This window comes from Hyla sarda, chromosome 10 (assembly GCF_029499605.1).
Source record: "Hyla sarda isolate aHylSar1 chromosome 10, aHylSar1.hap1, whole genome shotgun sequence".
NCBI lineage: Eukaryota > Metazoa > Chordata > Amphibia > Anura > Hylidae > Hyla > Hyla sarda.
In genome coordinates, this window is record NC_079198.1 from 123,816,004 (window position 1) to 123,839,820 (window position 23,817).

The 23,817-nt window shown below is 44.1% G+C and overlaps 1 protein-coding gene across 7 annotated transcripts in view; it reads left to right on the forward strand.

The window, feature by feature from the left end:
* VSIG10L2 (V-set and immunoglobulin domain containing 10 like 2) overlaps positions 1-23,817 on the forward strand; it is a 52,064-nt gene that overhangs the window by 25,540 nt on the left and 2,707 nt on the right. For 6 of the 7 annotated variants that reach the window (XR_008848269.1, XM_056542745.1, XM_056542746.1 and 3 more), the window contains 8 exons: positions 1,709-1,984; positions 5,799-6,074; positions 12,739-12,999; positions 15,648-15,896; positions 17,295-17,585; positions 18,120-18,437; positions 20,338-20,460; positions 23,280-23,304. Coding sequence is in view for 6 of the 7 variants with exons in the window: in XM_056542745.1 (XP_056398720.1) it covers positions 1,709-1,984; positions 5,799-6,074; positions 12,739-12,999; positions 15,648-15,896; positions 17,295-17,585; positions 18,120-18,437; positions 20,338-20,460; positions 23,280-23,304 (1,819 nt within the window). In the remaining variant the exon portion in view is untranslated. The remainder of the gene's footprint in view (positions 1-1,708; positions 1,985-5,798; positions 6,075-12,738; positions 13,000-15,647; positions 15,897-17,294; positions 17,586-18,119; positions 18,438-20,337; positions 20,461-23,279; positions 23,305-23,817) is intronic. The other variant, XM_056542749.1, reaches the window with a different exon arrangement.

Consider the following 23,817-nt stretch of genomic DNA (forward strand, 5'->3'; position numbering starts at 1 on the left):
GACAAATACAATCCACAGATAGTTGTACTATTCATGTATTTTACTAAGCACATTGAGTAAGGATCTACAGTGAGGGGGGGGGGTTGTAAAAATACTAACAATATGGGGTCGGATTGTCTTTAATTATAACTTAGAGAACAATCAGACCACTTTTTTGAAGTATAAGTGCAGAAATCAAAGTAATACACTGCACTGTGGTTGTTTACTCAAAGTGCTCAATAAAACACATGAACATTACAATCTACAATCATTTGTGTTATTGGTTTAGTTACGTTACTTTAGTTATATTATGTACGCTATGTGCGTAATGTACATACAGAAGCAGGAGACACAATGCAGGTCCGATGCTTTTGTGCTGGGGCTGCGGTCCGATGCTTCTGGGCTGGGGCTACGGTCCGATGCCTCTGGGCTGGGGCTGCGGTCAATGCTTCTGGGCTGGGGTTACAGTCCGATGCTTCTGTGCTGGGGCTGCGGTCCGATGCTTCTGTGCTGGGGCTGCGGTCCGATGCTTCTGTGCTGGGGCTGCGGTCCGATGCTTCTGTGCTGGGGAGCGGTCGATGCTTCTGGGCTGGGGTTACAGTCCGATGCTTCTGGGCTGGGGCTGCGGTCCGATGCTTCTGGGCTGGGGCTGCGGTCCGATGCTTCTGTGCTGGGGCTGCGGTCCGATGCTTCTGGGCTGGGACTGCGGTCCGATGCTTCTGTGCTGGAGCTGCGGTCCGATGCTTCTGTGCTGGGGCTGCGGTCGATGCTTCTGTGCTGGGGCTGCGGTCCGATGCTTCTGGGCTGGGGCTGCGGTCCGATTCTTCTGGGCTGGGACTGCGGTCCGATTCTTCTGGGCTGGAGCTGCGGTCTGATGCTTCTGGGCTGGGACTGCGGTCTGATTCTTCTGGGCTGGGGCTGCGGTCTGATGCTTCTGGGCTGGGACTGCGGTCTGATGCTTCTGTGCTGGGGCTGCGGTCCGATGCTTCTGGGCTGGGGCTGCGGTCCGATGCTTCTGGGCTGGGGCTGCGGTCCGATGCTTCTGTGCTGGAGCTGCAGTCCGATGCTTCTGTGCTGGGGCTGCGTTCCGATGCTTCTGTGCTGGGGCTGCGGTCCAATGCTTCTGTGCTGGGGCTGCGTTCCGATGCTTCTGGGCTGGGGCTGCGGTCCAATGCTTCTGTGCTGGGGCTGCGGTCCGATGCTTCTGTGCTGGGGCTGCGGTCCGATGCTTCTGTGCTGGGGCTGCGGTCCGATGCTTCTGTGCTGGGGCTGCGGTCCGATGCTTCTGTGCTGGGGCTGCGGTCCAATGCTTCTGTGCTGGGGCTGCGTTCCGATGCTTCTGTGCTGGGGCTGCGGTCCAATGCTTCTGTGCTGGGGCTGCGGTCCGATGCTTCTGTGCTGGGGCTGCGGTCCGATGCTTCTGTGCTGGGGCTGCGGTCCAATGCTTCTGTGCTGGGGCTGCGGTCCGATGCTTCTGTGCTGGGGCTGCGGTCCGATGCTTCTGTGCTGGAGCTGCGGTCCGATGCTTCTGTGCTGGGGCTGCGGTCCGATGCTTCTGGGCTGCTGCAGGGGCATGCAGTGGGGGGGCCTAGGCCCCTTACTGGGGTACTGGCATAAGAGCGATTTTTTTTTTTTTTTTTTTTTGCTGCCACAGGCTCATACTTGTTATACTTATGTATGTTGCTTTACATGAAAATGTATTTACTGTCTTGTTGTTTTTCTTTTTTAGTGCCTGTCTTACAGCCAAATATACAAATAAATGACCAAACTCCGGTAGAAGGAACACGGGTCGCAATGTTATGCACAGTGAAGGTCGGGACAGGACCTATAAGCTTCATCTGGCAGAGACACACTAAACTGGGGGACACATTTACTCTACGTGAAGGCAATAATAGCTTCCTCCTCCTAGACCCAGTCACACGGGCGCATGCTGGCTGGTACACCTGCACAGTGAGGAATATGGTCAATGAGGAAACCAGTGGGAGGTATTACCTGGATGTCATCTGTAAGTCCTCACTGTCTTGTTTAAGTCACTTTGCAAATACAGATGTATAAGAGGTGACCCTTCTGAAGAAATTGGCTGCTGCTGGGCGTGCATGTTTACAACTGACTGGCAACCAGCAGAATAGTGAGTGCAGCTCTGGAGTATAATACAGGATATACCTCAGGATCAGTACAGGATAAGTAATGTAATGTATGTACACAGTGACCCCACCAGCAGAATAGTGAGTGCAGCTCTGGGGTATAATACAGGATATAACTCAGGATCAGTACAGGATAAGTAATGTAATGTATGTACACAGTGACCTCACCAGCAGAATAGTGAGTACAGCTCTGGAGTATAATACAGGATATAACTCAGGATCAGTACAGGATAAGTAATGTAATGTATGTACACAGTGACCTCACCAGCAGAATAGTGAGTACAGCTCTGGAGTATAATACAGGATATAACTCAGGATCAGTACAGGATAAGTAATGTAATGTATGTACACAGTGACCTCACCAGCAGAATAGTGAGTACAGCTCTGGAGTATAATACAGGATATAACTCAGGATCAGTACAGGATAAATAATGTAATGTATATACACAGTGACCCCACCAGCAGAATAGTGAGTACAGCTCTGGAGTATAATACAGGATATAACTCAGGATCAGTACAGGATAAGTAATGTAATGTATGTACACAGTGACCTCACCAGCAGAATAGTGAGTACAGCTCTGGAGTATAATACAGGATATAACTCAGGATCAGTACAGGATAAGTAATGTAATGTATATACACAGTGACCCCACCAGCAGAATAGTGAGTACAGCTCTGGAGTATAATACAGGATATAACTCAGGATCAGTACAGGATAAATAATGTAATGTATATACACAGTGACCCCACCAGTAGAATAGTGAGTACAGCTCTGGAGTATAATACAGGATATAACTCAGGATCAGTACAGGATAAGTAATGTAATGTATGTACACAGTGACCTCACCAGCAGAATAGTGAGTACAGCTCTGGAGTATAATACAGGATATAACTCAGGATCAGTAATGTATACATTGATTCCATTGTATATGTATATTAATTTCATACTCGTACTCAGAGCAAGAAATGTAGCACTTACTGGTTCCATTACTTCAAACTTGTCTTTTATTATCCAGATCTCATGGGGTTACAGTAAGCGAGGGAGAGGGTGATGGATAAGTAATGCTGGAGAAAGCGCCCAATCGGCTTGTTTTGCTGCATCCCCACACTTATCCATTACTCTCTCCCTCACTTGATGGAACCCCCATGAGATCTGGATAATAAAGTACAAGCTTTAAAGGGGTATTCCATGAAAAAAACCTTTATTTTTAAAAAAAAATTTTTATATCAACTGGCTCCAGAAAGCTTTCATGACAGTGCCCATTTAAGAACTGGCTTTCATGACAGTGCCCATTTAAATAATTTTTTTTCCTTTAAAGGGGTACTCCTGTGGAAAACTTTTTTTTTTTTTTTTAAATCAACTGGTGCCAGAAAGTTAAACAGATTTGTAAATTACTTCTATTAGAGAATTTACATCCTTCCAATAGTTATCAGCTGCTGAAGTTGAGTTGTTCTTTCCTGTCTGACAACAGTGCTCTCTGCTGACACCTCTGTCTGTCTCAGGAACTGTCCGGAGCATAAGAGGTTTGCTATGGGGATTTGCTTCTACTCTGGACAGCTCCTAAGACAGGTGTCATCAGAGAGCACTTAGACAGAAAAGAACAACTCAACTTCAGCAGCTGGAAGGATTCAGATGTTTTAATAGAAGTAATTTACAAATCTGTTTAACTTTCTGGAGCCAGGTGATATATATATATATATAAAACAGTTTTTTCCTGGAATACCCCTTTAGTAATGGAATCGAAGAGTGCTACATTTCTTGCTCTTTCTATGAATGTGATTGACTTGGACAATATCCATACGTGTTGCACTGCTCAGTTAGGAGAGCAGGTTGATTTAGAGGGGTACTCCGGTGAAAAAATTTTTTTTTTTAAATCAACTGGTGCCAAAAAGTTAAACAGATTTGTAAATCACTTCTATTAAAAAATCTTAATCCTTCCAATACTTTTTAGCTGCTGAATACTACAGAGGAAATTCTTTTGTTTTTGTACCGTATTTCTTTTCTGTCTGTCCACAGTGCTCTCTGCTGACACCTCTGTCCATTTTAGGAACTGTCCAGAGCAGCATAGGTTTCCTATGGGGATTTTCTTCTGCTCTGGACAGTTTCTGAAATGGACAGAGGTGTCAGCAGAGAGCACTGTGGACAGACAGAAAAGAAATCCAAAAAGAGAAGAATTTCCTCTGTAGTATACAGACGCTAATAAGTTCTGGAAGGATTAAGATTTTTTAATAGAAGTAATTTACAAATCTGTTTAACTTTTCTGGCACCAGTAGATTTAAAAGAAAACTACTACAATGTTGTTACAGACGTCCATAACGTGAGTGTAACCATATCTTTATCTCTTTTCCTCCTTCTTTTATAACTTATAAAATACATTTATCGTGTGGTCAGGCACAGTCGGATAGGCGCGGCTTGGGGTTCGCAAAGCCTTGTCGCCGCCACGCCTATCCTCTCCTTTTAGCACTGGGACTGCTGTGTAGTAATCCACAGCGCATGCGCTGCGCGCCACCACCCTGCATTGACAGAGCTCCCGCTCGCTCCCGCTGTCTATGCACTCACTGCGCAGGTGCAGTACTAGAGGCAGGGAGGGGCGCATGCGCTGCATCCTACTACACAGTGGTCCCAGCGCTGAAAGGAGAGTACAGGCGTGGCGGCGGCGGTGGTTTGCGAACCCCAAGCCGCGCCTATCCGACTGCTCCTGACCGCTGGATAAATGTATTTTATAAGTTATAATAGAAGGAGGAAAAGCGGTAAAGGTTACACTCACGTTATGGACATCTGTAACAACATTGTAGTACTGGGGGGCTAAAATCTCATGACAGTTGCGCTTTCATTTCAATGGGATTTTGCTGCACTGTACACACAGTTCCGGCGTCTGCTGAAAGAATAGACTTGCATTGCCGTCCATGAGACACAGTATTTCTGAGCAGTCCTAGCACGGTACCTTTCAAATGTGCGGAATGTCCGGGCGGACATCCCATATGTAAACATACCCTTAGAGCAGTGTTTCCCAACCAGTGTGCCTCCAGCTGTTGGCTGTCCAGCCGTTGGCTGTCCGGGCATGCTGGGAGTTGTAGTCTTGCAACAGCTGGAGGCACCCTGGTTAGGAAACACTGATCTAGACATATTTTCATTGTATATCTAGATCAGTGTTTCCCAACCAATGTGCCTCCAGCTGTTGCAAAACTACAACTCCCAGCATGGCTATACCTTGTCCTCATACTATCTTTAGTTTTACTGGGACTTGTAGTTCCCCTGCAGCCTGTGATGCTCTAGGCCAGTGTTTCCCAACCAGGGTGCCTCCAGCTGTTGTTAAACTACAACTCCCAGCATGCCCGGACAGCTGTGAGGGAAAGTTTTCTTGGTACACTGTGTCCACTGATACTCTGATTCAGTGTTTCCCAACCAGGGTGCCCCCAGCTGTTGCAAAACTACAACTCCCAGCATGCCCGGACAGCCTTTGGCTGTCCGGGCATGCTGGGAGTTGTAGTTTTGCAACAGCTGGAGGCACACTGGTTGGGAAACACTGCTTTAGAGGGAAGTTTCAGCAGCTGTGTCCAGACAACTTCTATTATAGAATTGAGATTAATTTCATAAGTGACCTGTAAAATGCTGTGAACATTCTCTCCATTAAATAGAAATCTGAGTAACGTCATGTCCACTCTTTCTTGTAGACGGGCCGGATGAACCAGAAATCTCCATCAAGCCATATGCCATCAGTGAGAATGGTTATGCTGCCAATGAGCTTGAAGAGGTCACCCTGAACTGTTCAGCTCCTTCTAACCCTCCATGCCATTATACCTGGCTCTATAACAACTCCAAGACGTTCACCGGTCAGATATACGTCATTCCCAAGATCTCTCGGACCCAGACGGGGATGTATACCTGCTGGGCAGAGAACTCCTACCTCAAAGCGGCCACCCAGAGCACCATCATCCTCACTGTCTATTGTAAGTGCACCGGCCTTAGCTTGTGTAGTATTTAATGTGTTTTTTTTTTATTTTTATTTTTTTTATGTTTTTGCATAATAAAACAATCGGAAACTCTCTATTATAGCCGCTTTATAGTTCCTTAATAAAATCAAGATTTCTGACGGCCGTCAGTGAATGGTTTCTTTTTTTTTCGTTTACAGTCAGAGCCTGCAAACCTGTAAAAACCTAATACTGCTGGTATTGTATCCAACATAGGCCATCCTGACCTCAATACATGCAGCGCCTTTTTCTGTTCTGTTGGTTTGTTACAGTGTATCAGTCTGCACTCCTAGCCAGTTGCTCTCCCTTCTCAGCTGAGGACAGGACTAGGTCTACTAAGACTGCGCTCACACGGACGTCTAGACCCGTCCCGTTCTTCCCCAGCCCAAAAAAAAAAAAACGGACTTTAAAAAAATTAAATTTTTTTTTTTTAAAACCACAATAATGGATAGGAGCCGTTTTTTGTTCCATTTTTACTTCTGAGCATGCTCAGAACAACAAAAAATATTTTTTTGTTTATTGACTGAACAATAACGGAGACAAACGGATGTTATCCGTTTGTATCCGTTATTGTTCCGTCAATAAACAGAAAAAAAAATTTTTTTGTTCCGAGCATGCTCAGAAGTAAAAACGGAACAAAAAACGGATTGAAAAAACGGACATTAAAGGCTCATCCGTTTTCCATAGACTTCAATGTTAAATTTACTGTATCCATTTTTTCTTCCATTTTTTTTGACAGGAGAAAAAATACTGCCTGCACCGTCTTTTCTCCCGTAAAAAAACAAAACAAAAAAAAACCTGAAATAAGCGCAGACGGGTGCAAACGGATGTGAAAGGATTGTAAAAAAAAAAACCCGTTGACATCAATGGAATTATTTCACAACCATTTGTAATCCGTTTACAAGCAGCAAGAACAGAACCTAAACGGGGCAAAAAAAAACGGGGACAGACGGCCGTGTGAACGCACCCCTACTCTTCAGCGTCTGGCTGTAAACCACAATGATTTCATTCACTGATAAAAAGTGGGGACCCCCAAAATTGTACAGATTTAAAATGACAAAGTACTTTTGAAATGTTGCAAAAAGTAGCCTAGTTCCTGGATCGATCTGTATATTAGAATAAAGTCACGTCATAAGGTGTAGAGAACAGCGATCCCCAGCTCCGTTTTTGTGCTCCACGTGTTGTTTGGTTGTGATACGTTATATATGTTTATGTTATCATCGATTTATCTTGTCCTGTACCCTGGGTTTAATCCTTATTGCATATGTATAACCACATGCACAGTACCACTTTCACAGTTCTGTATGCTGGAGGCAGGCTTTTATCATTTATATTAATTTGTGAATTCCTTAGAAGGAAGCTGCTAAGGGTTAATGATGGGGGGGATAAGATTGTATTTACACTGTAAGAAGATTGCATTCTAAAACCATGATAAGGGGGTCTGCCTGTCCTGGTGATGTGTAAGGACATTACATGTATCATTGGTGATGTGTGTATTATGTACATTATGTACAGTGGGGCAAACAAGTATTTAGTCAGCCGCCAATTGTGTAAGTTCTCCCACTTAAAAAGATGAGAGGCGCCTGTAATTTTCATCATAGGTTATAACCTCAACTATGAGAGACAGAATGAGAAAAAAAATCCATAAAATCACATTGTCTGATTTTTAAAGAATTTATTAGCAAATTAGGGTGGAAAATAAGTATTTGGTCAATAACAAAACTTCATCTCAATACTTTGTTATATACCCTTTGTTGGCAATGACAGAGGTCAAACGTTTTCTGTAAGTCTTCACAAGGTTTTCACACACTGTTGCTGGTATTTTGGCCCATTCCTCCATGCAGATCTCCTCTAGAGCAGTGATGTTTTGGGGCTGTCGCTGGGCAACACTGACTTTCAACTCCCTCCAAAGGTTTTCTATGGGATTAGCTTTGGTTCCATCTGACCATATAACATTCTCCCAATCCTCTTCTGGATCATCCAAATGCTCTCTAGCAAACTTCAGACGGGCCCGGACATGTACTGGCTTAAGCAGGGGGAGACGTCTGGCACTGCATGATTTGAGTCCCTGGCGGCGTAGTGTGTTACTCATGGTAACCTTTGTTACTTTGATCCCAGGTCTCTGCAGGTCATTCACTAGGTCCCCCCGTGTGGTTCTAGGATTTCTGCTCACAGTTCTAGTGATCATTTTGACACCACAAAGTGAGATCTTGCGTGGAGCCCCAGATCGAGGGAGATTATCAGTGGTCTTGTATGTCTTCCATTTTCTAATAATTGCTCCCACAGTTGATTTCTTCACACCAAGCTGCTTGCCTATTGCAGATTCAGTCTTCCCAGCCTGGTGCAGGTCTATAATTTTTGTTTCTGGTGTCCTTTGACAGCTCTTTGGTCTTGGTCATAGTGGAGTTTGGAGTGTGACTGTTTGAGGTTGTGGACAGGTGTCTTTTATACTGATAACAAGTTCAAACAGGAGCCATTAATACAGGTAACGAGTGGAGGACAGAGGAGACTCTTAAAGAAGTTGTTACAGGTCTGTGAGAGCCAGAAATCTTGCTTGTTTGTAGGTGACCAAATACTTATTTTCCACCATAATTTGCAAATAAATTCTTAAAAATTTAGACAATGTGATTTTATGGATGTTTTTTTCTCATTCTGTCTCTCATAGTTGAGGTTATAACCTATGATGAAGATTACAGCCTCTCATCTTTATAAGGGGGAGAACTTGCACAATTGGTGGCCGACTAAATACTTATTTGCCCCACTGTATGTCACTGGTGATGTGTGAGGACATTGTATGTATCAATGGTGATGTGTGAGGACATAATATGTATCACTGGTGATGTGTGAGGACATTATATGTATCACTGGTGATGTGTGAGGACATTATATGTATCATTGATGATGTGTGAGGACATTATATGTATCATTGGTGATGTGTGAGGACATTATATGTATCATTGGTGATGTGTGAGGACATTATATGTATCATTGGTGATGTGTGAGGACATTATATGTATCATTGGTGATGTGTGAGGACATAATATGTATCATTGGTGATGTGTGAGGACATTATATGTATCATTGGTGATGTGTGAGGACATAATATGTATCATTGGTGATGTGTGAGGACATAATATGTATCATTGGTGATGTGTGAGGACATTATATGTATTACTGGTGATGTGTGAGGACATTATATGTATCACTGGTGATGTGTGAGGACATTATATGTATCATTGGTGATGTGTGAGGAGATTATATGTATCATTGGTGATGTGTGAGGACATTATATGTATCATTGGTGATGTGTGAGGACATTATATGTATCATTGGTGATGTGTGAGGACATAATATGTATCATTGGTGATGTGTGAGGACATTATATGTATCATTGGTGATGTGTGAGGACATTATATGTATCATTGGTGATGTGTGAGGACATTATATGTATCACTGGTGATGTGTGAGGACATTATATGTATCATTGGTGATGTGTGAGGACATTATATGTATCATTGGTGATGTGTGAGGACATTATATGTATCACTGGTGATGTGTGAGGACATAATATGTATCATTGGTGATGTGTGAGGACATTATATGTATCATTGGTGATGTGTGAGGACATTATATATATCACTGGTGATGTGTGAGGACATTATATGTATCACTGGTGATGTGTGAGGACATTATATGTATCATTGGTGATGTGTGAGGACATAATATGTATCATTGGTGATGTGTGAGGACATTATATGTATCATTGGTGATGTGTGAGGACATTATATGTATCATTGGTGATGTGTGAGGACATTGTATGTATCACTGGTGATGTGTGAGGACATTATATGTATCATTGGTGATGTGTGAGGACATTATATGTATCACTGGTGATGTGTGAGGACATTATATGTATCATTGGTGATGTGTGAGGACATAATATGTATCATTGGTGATGTGTGAGGACATTATATGTATCATTGGTGATGTGTGAGGACATTATATGTATCATTGGTGATGTGTGAGGACATAATATGTATCATTGGTGATGTGTGAAGACATTATATGTATCACTGGTGATGTGTGAGGACATTGTATGTATCATTGGTGATGTGTGAGGACATTATATGTATCATTGGTGATGTGTGAGGACATAATATGTATCATTGGTGATGTGTGAGGACATTATATATATCATTGGTGATGTGTGAGGACATTATATGTATCACTGGTGATGTGTGAGGACATTATATGTATCATTGGTGATGTGTGAGGACATTATATGTATCATTGGTGATGTGTGAGGACATAATATGTATCATTGGTGATGTGTGAGGACATTATATGTATCATTGGTGATGTGTGAGGACATTGTATGTATCATTGGTGATGTGTGAGGACATAATATGTATCATTGGTGATGTGTGAGGACATTATATGTATCATTGGTGATGTGTGAGGACATTATATGTATCACTGGTGATGTGTGAGGACATTGTATGTATCATTGGTGATGTGTGAGGACATTATATGAATCATTGGTGATGTGTGAGGACATTATATATATCATTGGTGATGTGTGAGGACATTATATGTATCACTGGTGATGTGTGAGGACATTATATGTATCATTGGTGATGTGTGAGGACATTATATGTATCATTGGTGATGTGTGAGGACATAATATGTATCATTGGTGATGTGTGAGGACATTATATGTATCATTGGTGATGTGTGAGGACATTATATGTATCATTGGTGATGTGTGAGGACATAATATGTATCATTGGTGATGTGTGAGGACATTATATGTATCACTGGTGATGTGTGAGGACATAATATGTATCATTGGTGATGTGTGAGGACATTATATGTATCATTGGTGATGTGTGAGGACATTATATGTATCATTGGTGATGTGTGAGGACATAATATGTATCACTGGTGATGTGTGAGGACATTATATGTATCATTGGTGATGTGTGAGGAGATTATATGTATCATTGGTGATGTCTGAGGACATTATATGTATCATTGGTGATGTGTGAGGACATTATATGTATCATTGGTGATGTGTGAGGACATTATATGTATCACTGGTGATGTGTGAGGACATAATATGTATCATTGGTGATGTGTGAGGACATTATATGTATCATTGGTGATGTGTGAGGACATTATATGTATCATTGGTGATGTGTGAGGACATTATATGTATCACTGGTGATGTGTGAGGACATTATATGTATCATTGGTGATGTGTGAGGACATTATATGTATCATTGGTGATGTGTGAGGACATTATATGTATCATTGGTGATGTGTGAGGACATTATATGTATCATTGGTGATGTGTGAGGACATTATATGTATCACTGGTGATGTGTGAGGACATTATATGTATCATTGGTGATGTGTGAGGACATTATATGTATCACTGGTGATGTGTGAGGACATTATATGTATCATTGGTGATGTGTGAGGACATTATATGTATCATTGGTGATGTGTGAGGACATTATATGTATCATTGATGATGTGTGAGGACATTATATGTATCATTGGTGATGTGTGAGGACATTATATGTATCATTGGTGATGTGTGAGGACATTATATGTATCATTGGTGATGTGTGAGGACATTATATGTATCACTGGTGATGTGTGAGGACATTATATGTATCATTGATGATGTGTGAGGACATTATATGTATCATTGGTGATGTGTGAGGACATAATATGTATCATTGGTGATGTGTGAGGACATTATATGTATCATTGGTGATGTGTGAGGACATTATATGTATCATTGGTGATGTGTGAGGACATTATATGTATCATTGGTGATGTGTGAGGACATTATATGTATCACTGGTGATGTGTGAGGACATTATATGTATCATTGGTGATGTGTGAAGACATTATATGTATCATTGGTGATGTGTGAGGACATTATATGTATCATTGGTGATGTGTGAGGACATTATATGTATCATTGGTGATGTGTGAGGACATAATATGTATCATTGGTGATGTGTGAGGACATTATATGTATCATTGGTGATGTGTGAGGACATTATATGTATTACTGGTGATGTGTGAGGACATTATATGTATCATTGGTGATGTGTGAGGACATTATATGTATCATTGGTGATGTGTGAGGACATAATATGTATCATTGGTGATGTGTGAGGACATTATATGTATCATTGGTGATGTGTGAGGACATAATATGTATCATTGGTGATGTGTGAGGACATTATATGTATCATTGGTGATGTGTGAGGACATTATATGTATTACTGGTGATGTGTGAGGACATTATATGTATCATTGGTGATGTGTGAGGACATAATATGTATCATTGGTGATGTGTGAGGACATTATATGTATCATTGATGATGTGTAAAGACATTATATGTATCATTGGTGATGTGTGAGGACATAATATGTATCATTGGTGATGTGTGAGGACATTATATGTATCATTGGTGATGTGTGAGGACATTATATGTAGTACTGGTGATGTGTAAAGACATTATTATTGATGATGTGTGGTGTTATCACATCTTCTCCATTTGATATGGCGGGGATGATGCTCTGGATGTGTTTTGGTGCATTCTTACTATTTTTTGTGCAGATTCACCAGTGGGATCTCCCACGTGCACAGCACGACCTCATAATAACTACAAGGATGTGGCCCTCTGGTGCTCCTGGCCTGGGGGGTTTCCCCTGGCACAGCTTCAATGGCTCCAACCAAATGAAGATGACAAAGTCATTGTGTCAAACTCAAACGCAACCCTGATAAAAAATGGCGCACAGCTGCAAAACAGAAGCAACTTCACATGCACCATTTCCCACCCGACCCTCAAGAGCAACGTCAGCTGCAACGTCACTGTGGGTGAGTAATCACCGACCCTACTACCATGATATCAGACAGTGGAAGTAACTTTGGAGCAGTCAAGCCTTTGACATCTTTCTTACAGAACCACGAAAAGTTTGCTTGACGTTGCTTTGGGAAACATACAACTTTAAATGTGGGACATCTGTAACTTTAAAGTGGTATTCCAGTAAAAAAAAAATAATAATAATAATTCATATCAACTGGCTCCAGAAAGTTAAACAGATTTGTAAATAACTTCTTAATCCTTCCAGTACTTATCAGCTGCTGAAGTTGACTTGTTCTTTTCTGTCTGACCACAGTGCTCTCTGCTGACACCTCTGCCTGTGTCGGTAACTGTCCAGAGTAGGAGAAAAACCCCAAAGCAAACCTCTCCTGCTCTGGACAGTTCCTGACATGGACAGAGGTGTCAGCAGAGAGCACTGTGGTAAGACAGAAAAGAACAACTCAACTTCAGCAGGTAATAAGTACTGGAAGGATTTAATAGAAGTAATTTACAAATCTGTTTAACTTTCTGGAGCCGGTTGATATGAAAAAAAAAATGTTTTTTTTTTTTTTTTTACTGGAATACCCCTTTAATTCAAAATGAACCCATGGACATCTCCAACCCAGATGGGTACAAAGTCTTGTAGCTTCTAAAATGTTCAGCTACTTTTCTTCAGTAGGGTCCCATTGGTCAGATACTTATCCTGTGGATAGATGATATGTTTCATTCATGGCATGACTTGTGTAAAGGGGTTTTCTGAGATAAGAATATTAATGGTCTATCCCAGCGTTTCCCAACCAGGGTGCCTCCAGCTGTTGCAAAACTACAACTCCCAGCATGCCCGGACAGCCTTTGGCTGTCCGGGCATACTGGGAGTTGTAGTTTTGCAACAGCTGGAGGCACCCTGGTTGGCAGACACTGGTCTATCTTTAACTTACATCATTGAAATCCCAAGCGTGTGCCATTGTTGCTGATTGTGGCGCACATGCACTGGCTGTGTCAGTTTTGGCATCTACCTCAGTTCCTCACTGCGCATGCGCCACAGTCTGCAGAACTGCTGCATGCGCAGGATTTTAACAGAGATTCGCAAAGCTCTGTCTGTCTACTTTGAAGCCCAAGGGCACTGCAGACCCTGGGCCTCACTTCTTAAATTTTTCATGCATGAATAAAGGTGCATTTTGACACCATTTTGCAGGAGGCAGATTCACTTTAAATCCTTGTGCCAGGCTCTGCACCCCGGTACCTGCATTGGAAATAACACAATACCCCCAGTGTGTTCCTTTTAAAGTTTGTGTTAGGCCCCTTTTACACTGCCGTTGTGCCCCGTCGGAAAAGGTTCGTCAGGATTTTTTTTTTAGTTTTCTTTTTTGTGCCTTTAACATCATCGTCTGTTATCCGGACGGGGCACAATGGGCAACAACGGGTCCCGACAGATCCCATTTACTATTATGGGGTCCATGAGGCGCCTTTTTTTTTTTTTTTTTACGGGAGTAGCGACTGCGAGTGCACTCGTCGACTCTCAGGCCTGTGTGGCTGCTCGGAGCGACGGATTACGATATCAACAGCTGAAGGCACACTATGGGTCGTGACACCGGCGAAGAATACATGATTTTATGCTGCAGATTCCAAAGTAAACTTAATGACTGAGCTTCAAATTCTGTGCAGGATACTGTACGTGTGAATAGACCCTCAAGGAGTATTGCAGCCATAGACACTTATCACCTATCCGCACGGGGACCCTGCATTACCGCGGCTCAGCGCGGCTATTGCGCTTGTCCTTGACCTCACTGAGGTTGACGACACTAGGGATCGACCGATATCGTTTTTTTTAGGGCCAATTCCGATAATCTGTGGCCTTTCAGGCCAATAGCCGTTAACTTATACCGATATTCCGGTATAAGTTATCGACTATTTCTCCACCCCCCACCCCACCCCGGTCCCGAAAAAGTGGCTGCAGATCATTGATTTAAAGCGGGCGCTTTAAATCAATGAACTGCAGCGGCTTTTGCGGGACCAGAGACCACCGCCACCCGCTTCTCTTCCCCTGCCTGCCGGTCCTTAGTCCAACCACCGCCGCTGCCCCATTGCCTCCCTCATCCCCGGTTTTATAATTACCTAATTACCTGTTCCCGGGGTCCGCGCTAATTACCTGTTCTGGCTCCGGCAGCATCCCGAGCTGTGACTGCGCGCACAGGACGCTGCAGGAGCCAGAAATAGCGTGGACCCCAGGCCCCGGGAACAGGTAATTATAAAACCGGGGATGGGGGAGGAAATGGGGGGGGGGGCGGTGCTGTGTGGTGGGATGGGGGGCGGGGTATTATCGGCAAGGCTAATTGTCGATACCGATAACGTCCAAAATCGTGAATACCGGACGATAATATCGGTCAAACCGATAATCGGTCGATCCCTAGACGACACGCCCCCTCCATACAGCCTAATGGGAGGGGGGATACAAGAATGCTGCATCTTTGCCTCTCTCATAGAGATACATGGAGGGGGCGTGTCGACACGCCTTCTGCAACGGACAGCTGCGGCAGAGTCGGGGCCCCGTACAGGAGATCGCGGGGGTCCCAGCTGCAGATCTCCTTGCATATGAGCAATATATATGTTTTCAGGCTGTATATAGTTGATACATTTGTTACATTTTGCTTTCTTGTCTCAGTGATGCCTCCAGGTGGCCCCAATTGCTCTGCAGTAGCCACAAAGATGAATGAATTCATCATGTTGACGTGTGAGTGGACCGGCGGGCTGCCCCGCATCACCCTGCAATGGAATAACAGTCAGATTGGAGACGTTAAGGAATCTTCCAACATCTATGTCTTCAAACCTGACCGGATGTATGATGGCAGATTATTTATCTGCACCGCACTTCACCCCATGGCCGAGCCCGCCCAGTGCTACATCAAGCTCAGTAAGTTGTGTTTATGGAGAATGGGATCAGTAGTTTAGATACAGTATCAGATTAAATTGTTGCTCTATCGGAGTGCTAGAGCAGCGAGACACTTCGGAGGTGTGGTGAGCGGGGGTTTGGGTACATTCTGGGAAACAGATTTGGACACTTAGCTGGCAGGTTGTCAGGTTTGTGATGCGAGAAGTAGTGTTGTAGTTTGTATGTGTGACTGATGATGAGGGTCGTAGTGTCCAGTGGATGAAGTGTAACAACTTTGTAGTTAAAGGAGTAGTGTAGCGGGTTTTTCTATGATCCCATTGTGCCCGGGCTGTAAATAGTAAAAAAAACTAACTTTAATTCACCTTCCGTCGCTCCCCCTTTGCACCAATATTGCTTTTTTGGTCCTTAAGTGCCGGTCTTCTTCGTCACACCGCAATCAGCATATCACCGCCCGCAGCGATGTCCCACCTCGGCTGGTGATAAGCTGAGCGCAGTGTCATGTAAGGAGCCTGGGCCCTGCTGCCTGGGCCTGTTACATTACACTGCGCCTAGCCTATCACAATGCCCGGCGGAACGTCACTGCTGCCAGCGATACATTGATCACAGTGTGACGATTCGTACACATGGAAGCAGGAAGAAGACCAGCACTGGAGGAACGAAGAGCTATATGGGCGCAACAGGGGGAGCAAGTTAAAGTTTTTTTTTTTTACTTTTTGCCTGGTCACAATGGGATCATAAAAACCCTGCTACACTACTCCTTTAACTGACAGTTCCCACTAACCACTACTTCAAATAAAGTAGCTATCTGAATCAAAGCCTCTGGAATAAAACCTCAAAAGCCAGGATTTATGGATAACAGTGCGCTCTTTACTGATGTTGCAGATCCAATGTAACATAAGACAGTGGTGATGATACAGATTGAGAATATCACACTTTAGGTAGAGATAGCTGGTAGTATGTCACTGTCACAGAATATAGACTTTGTGTGACTTGTAGTCCTCCTGAGTAGACTGGTTCTCTATCCCTAGTGGTATGTGCTGGGCTCGGAGGCGTGCGGCCGTTCTGGCCTGTACTACACTGCACTTACAGGATGAGATTAAACTCTTGAGACTTTAGACTACAGGATATTATTGGGTTTTCAGCTTTTGCATATAAACAAATGTTTCCATTTACTAACAGCAGAAATTTCTAGGACACTCCCTCACTATTTTTAAGAACATATTATTATACAACAATGACTAAGCTTAATCTGCAGCAATGGGCCCAAATCTGTTCCCTCTATATAGGGTTCCTCACCATGTGACCCTACAATGATCAGCCCGCCAATGTTATTTAGTTTATTTCTGTATCCAATATCACCTTGACAGTATGTACGTCTGGAGAATGTTTGACAAATTTCCTGTTCCCCCTTTTTCACAGTGGCTCCAGTTTTGGATTCCCCGAATCTTGAAACCTCCATACTAGAAGGAAAAAGCCCTCAGCTGATCTGTAACCTGAAGCTGGCCACCCCCAGCTCCGAAATCACCTGGTACGACAACTCCAACAAGGAAATAATAACCGATTCCCAAAAATATGGTATATACAAGCAGAATGGGATTTCAGTCCTGACTGTGAGGGAGACTGTGTCGGAGACGGACAGCGGATTGTATCGGTGCATGGCCTCTAACGCTGTGGGGAACACCTCTCTGTTACTAAGGCTTCGTGTCAACAGTAAGTGCCAACTTTCCCTGAGAAATGTGTAAAGCTGGGCGTACATTGTACATAGCTGTCAACCACATGCTTGTTTGGCCGAACCGCTATGTATAGGTATCTCTACATACACATGCACATTCTACTTGTCTGAGTGTGCATGTATTCTGAGCCACTGTCAGGCTTTTCTCATTCTAAGAACAAAATGAATGAGCAATTAAAATCCAACATGCCTGATCCTTCTCTGCCCTGACATCTTCCTTTAGTGGACAGCCCAAAATCACTAGGTTTGGCTGACTTTTAACTCCTCTGAATGACTAATCATTACCAATAGAGGAGATGGGGGCCCATAGCAATGATCCAAATGGGACCCCTACTCCCCAATATACAGTCACATTTATTTTGCAACATATGAGTTTTTTGTGGTTGCACATACCATATTATTTGAATCAAAGTAGCTCATATTAAACTGTTGGGAGGAAATTACTGAGCAGATTGCACCCAAAATACAATAGATTGGGTGATTAATTCATTTTTTTGACCTTTCTCTGACAGAATATCCTACGCCTCCCAATGTGACCATCAGTAAACTTCTCTACAGTCGGCAGAGGACAGAAGTGGATCTGGAGTGGATGACAAAAGGAGTCGGTGACTTAACGGGTTTTATGGTACAGCGACAAGCCAGCATCCGATCGGCCCCCATCCCTAAAAGATCTGTCCAGGACGCCGCCTGGGACACGGTGGCCAGTGACATCGAACCTGAAATCCGGGGGCACAAACTTGCAGGGTTGGACCCTTCCATTGTATATGCCTTTAGGATACTGGCTGTCAACCATAAGACAACAGGATTTCCTTCTGAGGTGAAGACACCAGGTACAGTAATGGGACAGATGCTCTGATGTCCATTGGTAATGTTGCCATATGCAAACGTATTGGTACCTTTCTGCCAATAATACCATCACCAGGGTATGATAAAAAGTGTCTTTCACTAAAACTAATACGGCCATGCTCCCTTCTTCTTATGCTAGTACCAGTGCCTGAATCTCCAGCATACAGGATATAAGAAGTGGTACTGTGCAGCTATTTGTATTCACTATATATATATGTGCCTTACAACTGTTCTGCTCTTCTGGTTAATCTTGAGGATCTTCTCATGAGTCTATTAGGTGTCCAGAGACCCAAGCCCCTTCTCCTTGCTTTTTATTTCATTAGGATGGGGCACTGCAATAAAATGGTGTGAGCTTAATATCAGCCTCCAGAGCAGCACTTCCCTTTTCACTGTGATTGAACTATAAGGGCTGATATGGTTCTAGCCCTCCATATGTGAGTCCCAAGTGACAGTCAGTAGATGAGGAATTGGGCAGAAGGAGGAGCATATGCACTATCCTCTCCATTAACTTCTATAGCAGACTGCAGTCCATATGCTCAGCCCCATGTCTCCTTTTCCTGACTACCAGATCTCCTTGTCCATTTTCTACCCTTAAAGAGAATCTGACAGCTGGTTAACCCGCATTAAGCCAATAGACTGGGTTATAGTGCGGGTGAAAAGCTTTAAACCAAAGCATCACTTACTGTTTTTGCAGGCTTCTGTGCAGTTATGGATCTTTATACTTTTATTCATATTGCGCTCCATCGTGCAATGGAGGTGGGGAGCCGGCTTTCCTAGCTCCCCTGCCTCCTCCAAACTCTGCTTCCGTCTTGAATATTCAAAGTCTACCGGTACCGGTGGAGGGAGTTGAGTGCTCTGAATATTCAAGACGCGCGGGCCGGGGGCAGAATATGGAGGAGGCAGGGGAGCTGGGCAAGCCGGTGTAATGAAGAAAACTGTGTCCTCGTAGCTGAATGTGAGACCTGCAGTGATTGGCTGAGCCTCCGCACACCCGCGGCTACAGGGACACATTTTCTACATCTTCGCTTGCTCTCACTCCATCCTCCACTCCTAAGTGACCCTTCATTTTAAAGCTTTTCAGCTGCTCTATAACCTTGTATACTGAGTTTAGTGTCGGATCACCAGATGTCAGATGCTCTTTAACTTGATGCCAACAAAGCCCTGATAATACATGGGGGATCTGAGGCAGACTTCTTGCTGGGTAGTCATGCCTGACAATGCGGTCGCTATGCAGTGCATCCCTGGCAACCAGTCTGTCATTTGTACCACATTGCCTGCAGAGAAGGTAAAAGCAGCTAAGCAATATTATATCTCAAAGAGTCAAGAGAATAGTGGACCGGCACTTGCTCTGCTGAAGGGGTTAACTTGACACAGCTAATTACGGACCTCTGTGAACCTTTGCCTTAAACATGGATACGGTGGTGCGTAGTCCCAGGTACAATGCAGTATAAATGGCACAATAGGAGAAAAGAAGACTGCACTCACCATCCAGTGGAAAACTTCTTTACTGTAGATTAGGCATAAATACAACGTGCAGGGCAGACTTAAAAGAGTAGAGGCAGGGGTGATGACGGGACAGTACTGTTTCGCACGCTAAGCGTGCGAAACAGCACTGTCCCGTCATCACCCCTGCCTCTACTCCTTTAAGTCTGCCCTGCATGTTGTATTTATGCCTAATCTACATTAAAGAAGTTTTCCACTAGATGGTGAGTGCAGTCTTCTTTTCTTCTATTGTGCCATTGATATTATATCTCATCTGCCTTATTAATCAGATTCAGCCATAAAGAATCATTTTTGGATTAACTATGGATAATATACATAGTAACACTATTGCCTTTAGAAATATGTATTTACTACACATGAGGATCATTTGTTTCCTTCCAGCCGACCCTCCAAATAACGTCTACCCTGTGGCTATTGGGGCCGGCTTTGCCGGCATGTTAGTGGCAAGTGTGGCATGCCTTCTGGTCTTCCAATACGTTGTCCGGAACCGCGAGAACAACCCACGTGAGTGTTACCTACAGCCTTTTCTTGGGGAATCTTAAACAAACATCAGTACACTATTTAGTATCATCTTGTCGCTGGTGCTCAGCTGTTAGGTCACATGACTGCCATAGAGGGAAAGCTAAATGGCGGTCATGAAGCCAACGCATAAAATTTGTTGTGCTTATCTGCTGCAGAAAGTCTATATTTGCTTCTCTTCTTGGAACTCAACCATGATGTGGTGCGCTTATCCTGGTTGTGTTTATTCCTGCTTGAGTGACTACCATTTAAGCAAATGTGGCTACCCAGACATTAAAGGGTTATTCCAGTATTGGGGGGACAGATTTTTTTTTTAACTTAAAACAGAGATATATATGTTACTATTAAAGTGTTATCACAAATTGTACTGGCTTCAGCATATTTTTGCTTGATGTACCTTGACAGGAAGTTGTGTTGTACTCAGCAGCTCCCAGCTCGTGTTGTCTCAGCAGCCCCAGCTCCTCCCTCTTTTCAGAGACAACGCATCATCCTATGCTGTCTCAGAAGGCGTGACATATCTTGTCTCTGAGCGCCCCGCCCCTGAGTAATGTCACAACATCTGGATAGCCACCACATCACCATCTCCCTTTCACATGCACATATACCTATATATATCAAGGGAAGAATGAGATCTGCTAATACCATGTTGCCCAGTGCTGAACGATACCACAGGCAAAGGAGCAGGCAGGGAATGAATACAGAAGCTTTTTCAGACTTGCTGTGTGTAAAGGGACTCAGCTCTGTGGAGCAATGTTCTGCAGCCGCTCTGTAGAGCAGTGTTTCCCAACCTTTTTTGGCTCAGGGAACCCCTCGGAAAAAAAAAATTTGCGGGGAACCCCTACCGAAGTTAACGGGCTACTCACATTGACGTCTTCTAAAATCAGCGTTGTTCCCTTTTCTTCTCCATCATCACCAATTCTTCCTGCCACAATGAAAACAAACCTATTAGGCTCCGCACTTTTCTAGCATCAGCCTCCAGACTCCCCTTTTACAAGTAAAAAGGAATACAGGGGCGTATAGGTGTAAAGGGGTAACAGAGGGGTATAGAAAGGTGTACATGGGTGACAGGTGTGTAGTGGACTGTACATGGGTGACAGAGGGGTGTAGAGGAGTGTACATGGGTGTAGAAGACGGGTGACAGGGAGGCATAAGGGGTGATAGGGGTTTTTTGTGGTGTAGAAGAGTGTACAACGGTGACAGGGAGGCATAAGGGATGATAGGGGGGTTTTGGGGTGTAGAGGAGTGTACATGGGTGAAAGGAGTGTAGAGGAGTGTACGTGGGTAACAGAGGTGTGTACATGGATAACAGAGAGGTGTTGGGGGGGTGTTGAGGAATGTACATGGGTGACAGGGGTATACACAGGTGTTGGGGGTGTAGAGGAGTGTACATGGGTGACAGGGGGGTGTAGGCGGTGAGAGGGGTGTAAATGGGTGACAGAGGGGTGTACATGGGTAACAGAGGGGTGTACATGGGTAACAGAGGGGTGTTGGGGGTGTAGAGGAATGTACATGGGTGACAGAGGGGTGTACATGGGTGACAGAGGGGTGTACATGGGTAACAGGGGTGTTGGGGGTGTAGAGGAGTGTACATGGGTGACGGATGTACAAGGGTAACAGGGGTGTCGGGGGTGTACATGGGTGACAGATGGGTGACAGATGGGAGTAGAAGAGTGTAAATGGGTGACAGGGGGGCTTGGGGGCAAAAGAGGGATTGACAAGGTGGTAACAGAGGGGTGGAGAGGGGTAACAAAGGGACAGATGGGTGAATAGTGGGGGTTGGACATTGGTCATAGGGGTAGACTGGGGGTGGTCGGAGGGGAGGTGGACATGGATGACAGGAAAGTGGACAAGGGTCAAAGGGGGTAACAGAGGGGTGACAAAGGGGGATGGACAGGGGTGACAGAGGGGAGAGGGTGCATTACCTTAATTAAGCTGAGCTGTCAACGTCCTTCTGCGGGGGGGGGAGGGGGGTGCGGGAAGAATCCTGGGGGGCCTGGTAGAATTGAGGGTCAGGAAGAATCCGGCGCACCATCCCCATTGCATTTATCCCTTTCCCGCCTGTGATTCACTCATGGAGCCGCAGGGGGTGGGGGACGCTGTGTGCGCATATACACGCAATGCGCATGCAAGCTTCATTTCCCCCCTGCGCCGCCGTGATTCACAGGTGCGCAGGAGATTTAAAAAAAGAAAATAAAAATTGCCCGCTGGAGCCTGTGGAACCCCGGCAGTTCTCGACAGAACCCCCAGGTTCCGCGGAACCCTGGTTGGGAATCACTGCTGTAGAGCAATGTTCTGCAGCAACTCAGAAACACAAACAAAATAGATTTTTGATGCTTTTGGAACTGGTAAGGAAGGTACAGGAAGGTAAGCAATGTTATCTGCTTCTGCAGCATGAACTTTGTACCTAATGTTGAAATACCCCTTTAGGTAGTAACAGGCAATGATGTACATATCACAGAGAAGGGAAAATCCAGGGCCGGTCTCACGTAGAAATAATTACCTGTTCTTTCGGCTTTGTGAACCTTTGGTGGAGACCGGAATCATAATTTCCGTTGTGGTAATTCCACCATGTGCGTGGTGCAGCTGAATGGGACTCTGCTTTAATGGAATTTCCAAATGGAATTTTCTGATGGATTACGCTTGGAAATTCCGTCATTGTGTGAACATGGCCTTAGTGTTGGAGGTGTAAGTTCAACCTCTACACAGTGCAACTAATGTGGATAGTCTCTATAGTCTTTTTATATTATACTACTTTTATATAAATATATATTAACTTCTTCTTTTTCTATTATCTCCTTGTCCAGGATTGCACGACTTGTTCTTCAGGCCGTAAGTACATTATATTTCCATAAAATATGAAGAGTTGGATTGTCTGTGAATTTTAGAGAAATAAGAAAGAGCTGGAACCAGAATAAACGTTGTTCCCTCTGAATCCCTCGCTGCTGCTCTGTTCCCTGCCGGGTCTGTAGCGATGAGGTCACGTACATCACTGCTAAGGCTAGGTTCACATTGCCGTTTGCATCCCACCTGTTAAAGGGGTTCTCTGGTGGAAAACAATTTCTTTCAAATACAACTGGTTCCAGAAAATTAAACAGATTTGTAAAGTACTTTTATTTAAAAATCCTAACCCTTCTAGTACTTATCGGCTGCTGTATGCTCCAGAGGAAGTTGTGTAGTTCTTTCTAGTCTTACCACAGTGCTCTCTGCTGCCACCTCTGTCTGTGTCAGGAACTGTCCAGAGTACAAGCAAATCCCCATAGCAAACCTATCCTGCTCTGGACAGTTCCTGACATGGACAGAGGTGTCAGCAGAGAGCACTGTGGTCAGACAGAAAGGAATAGC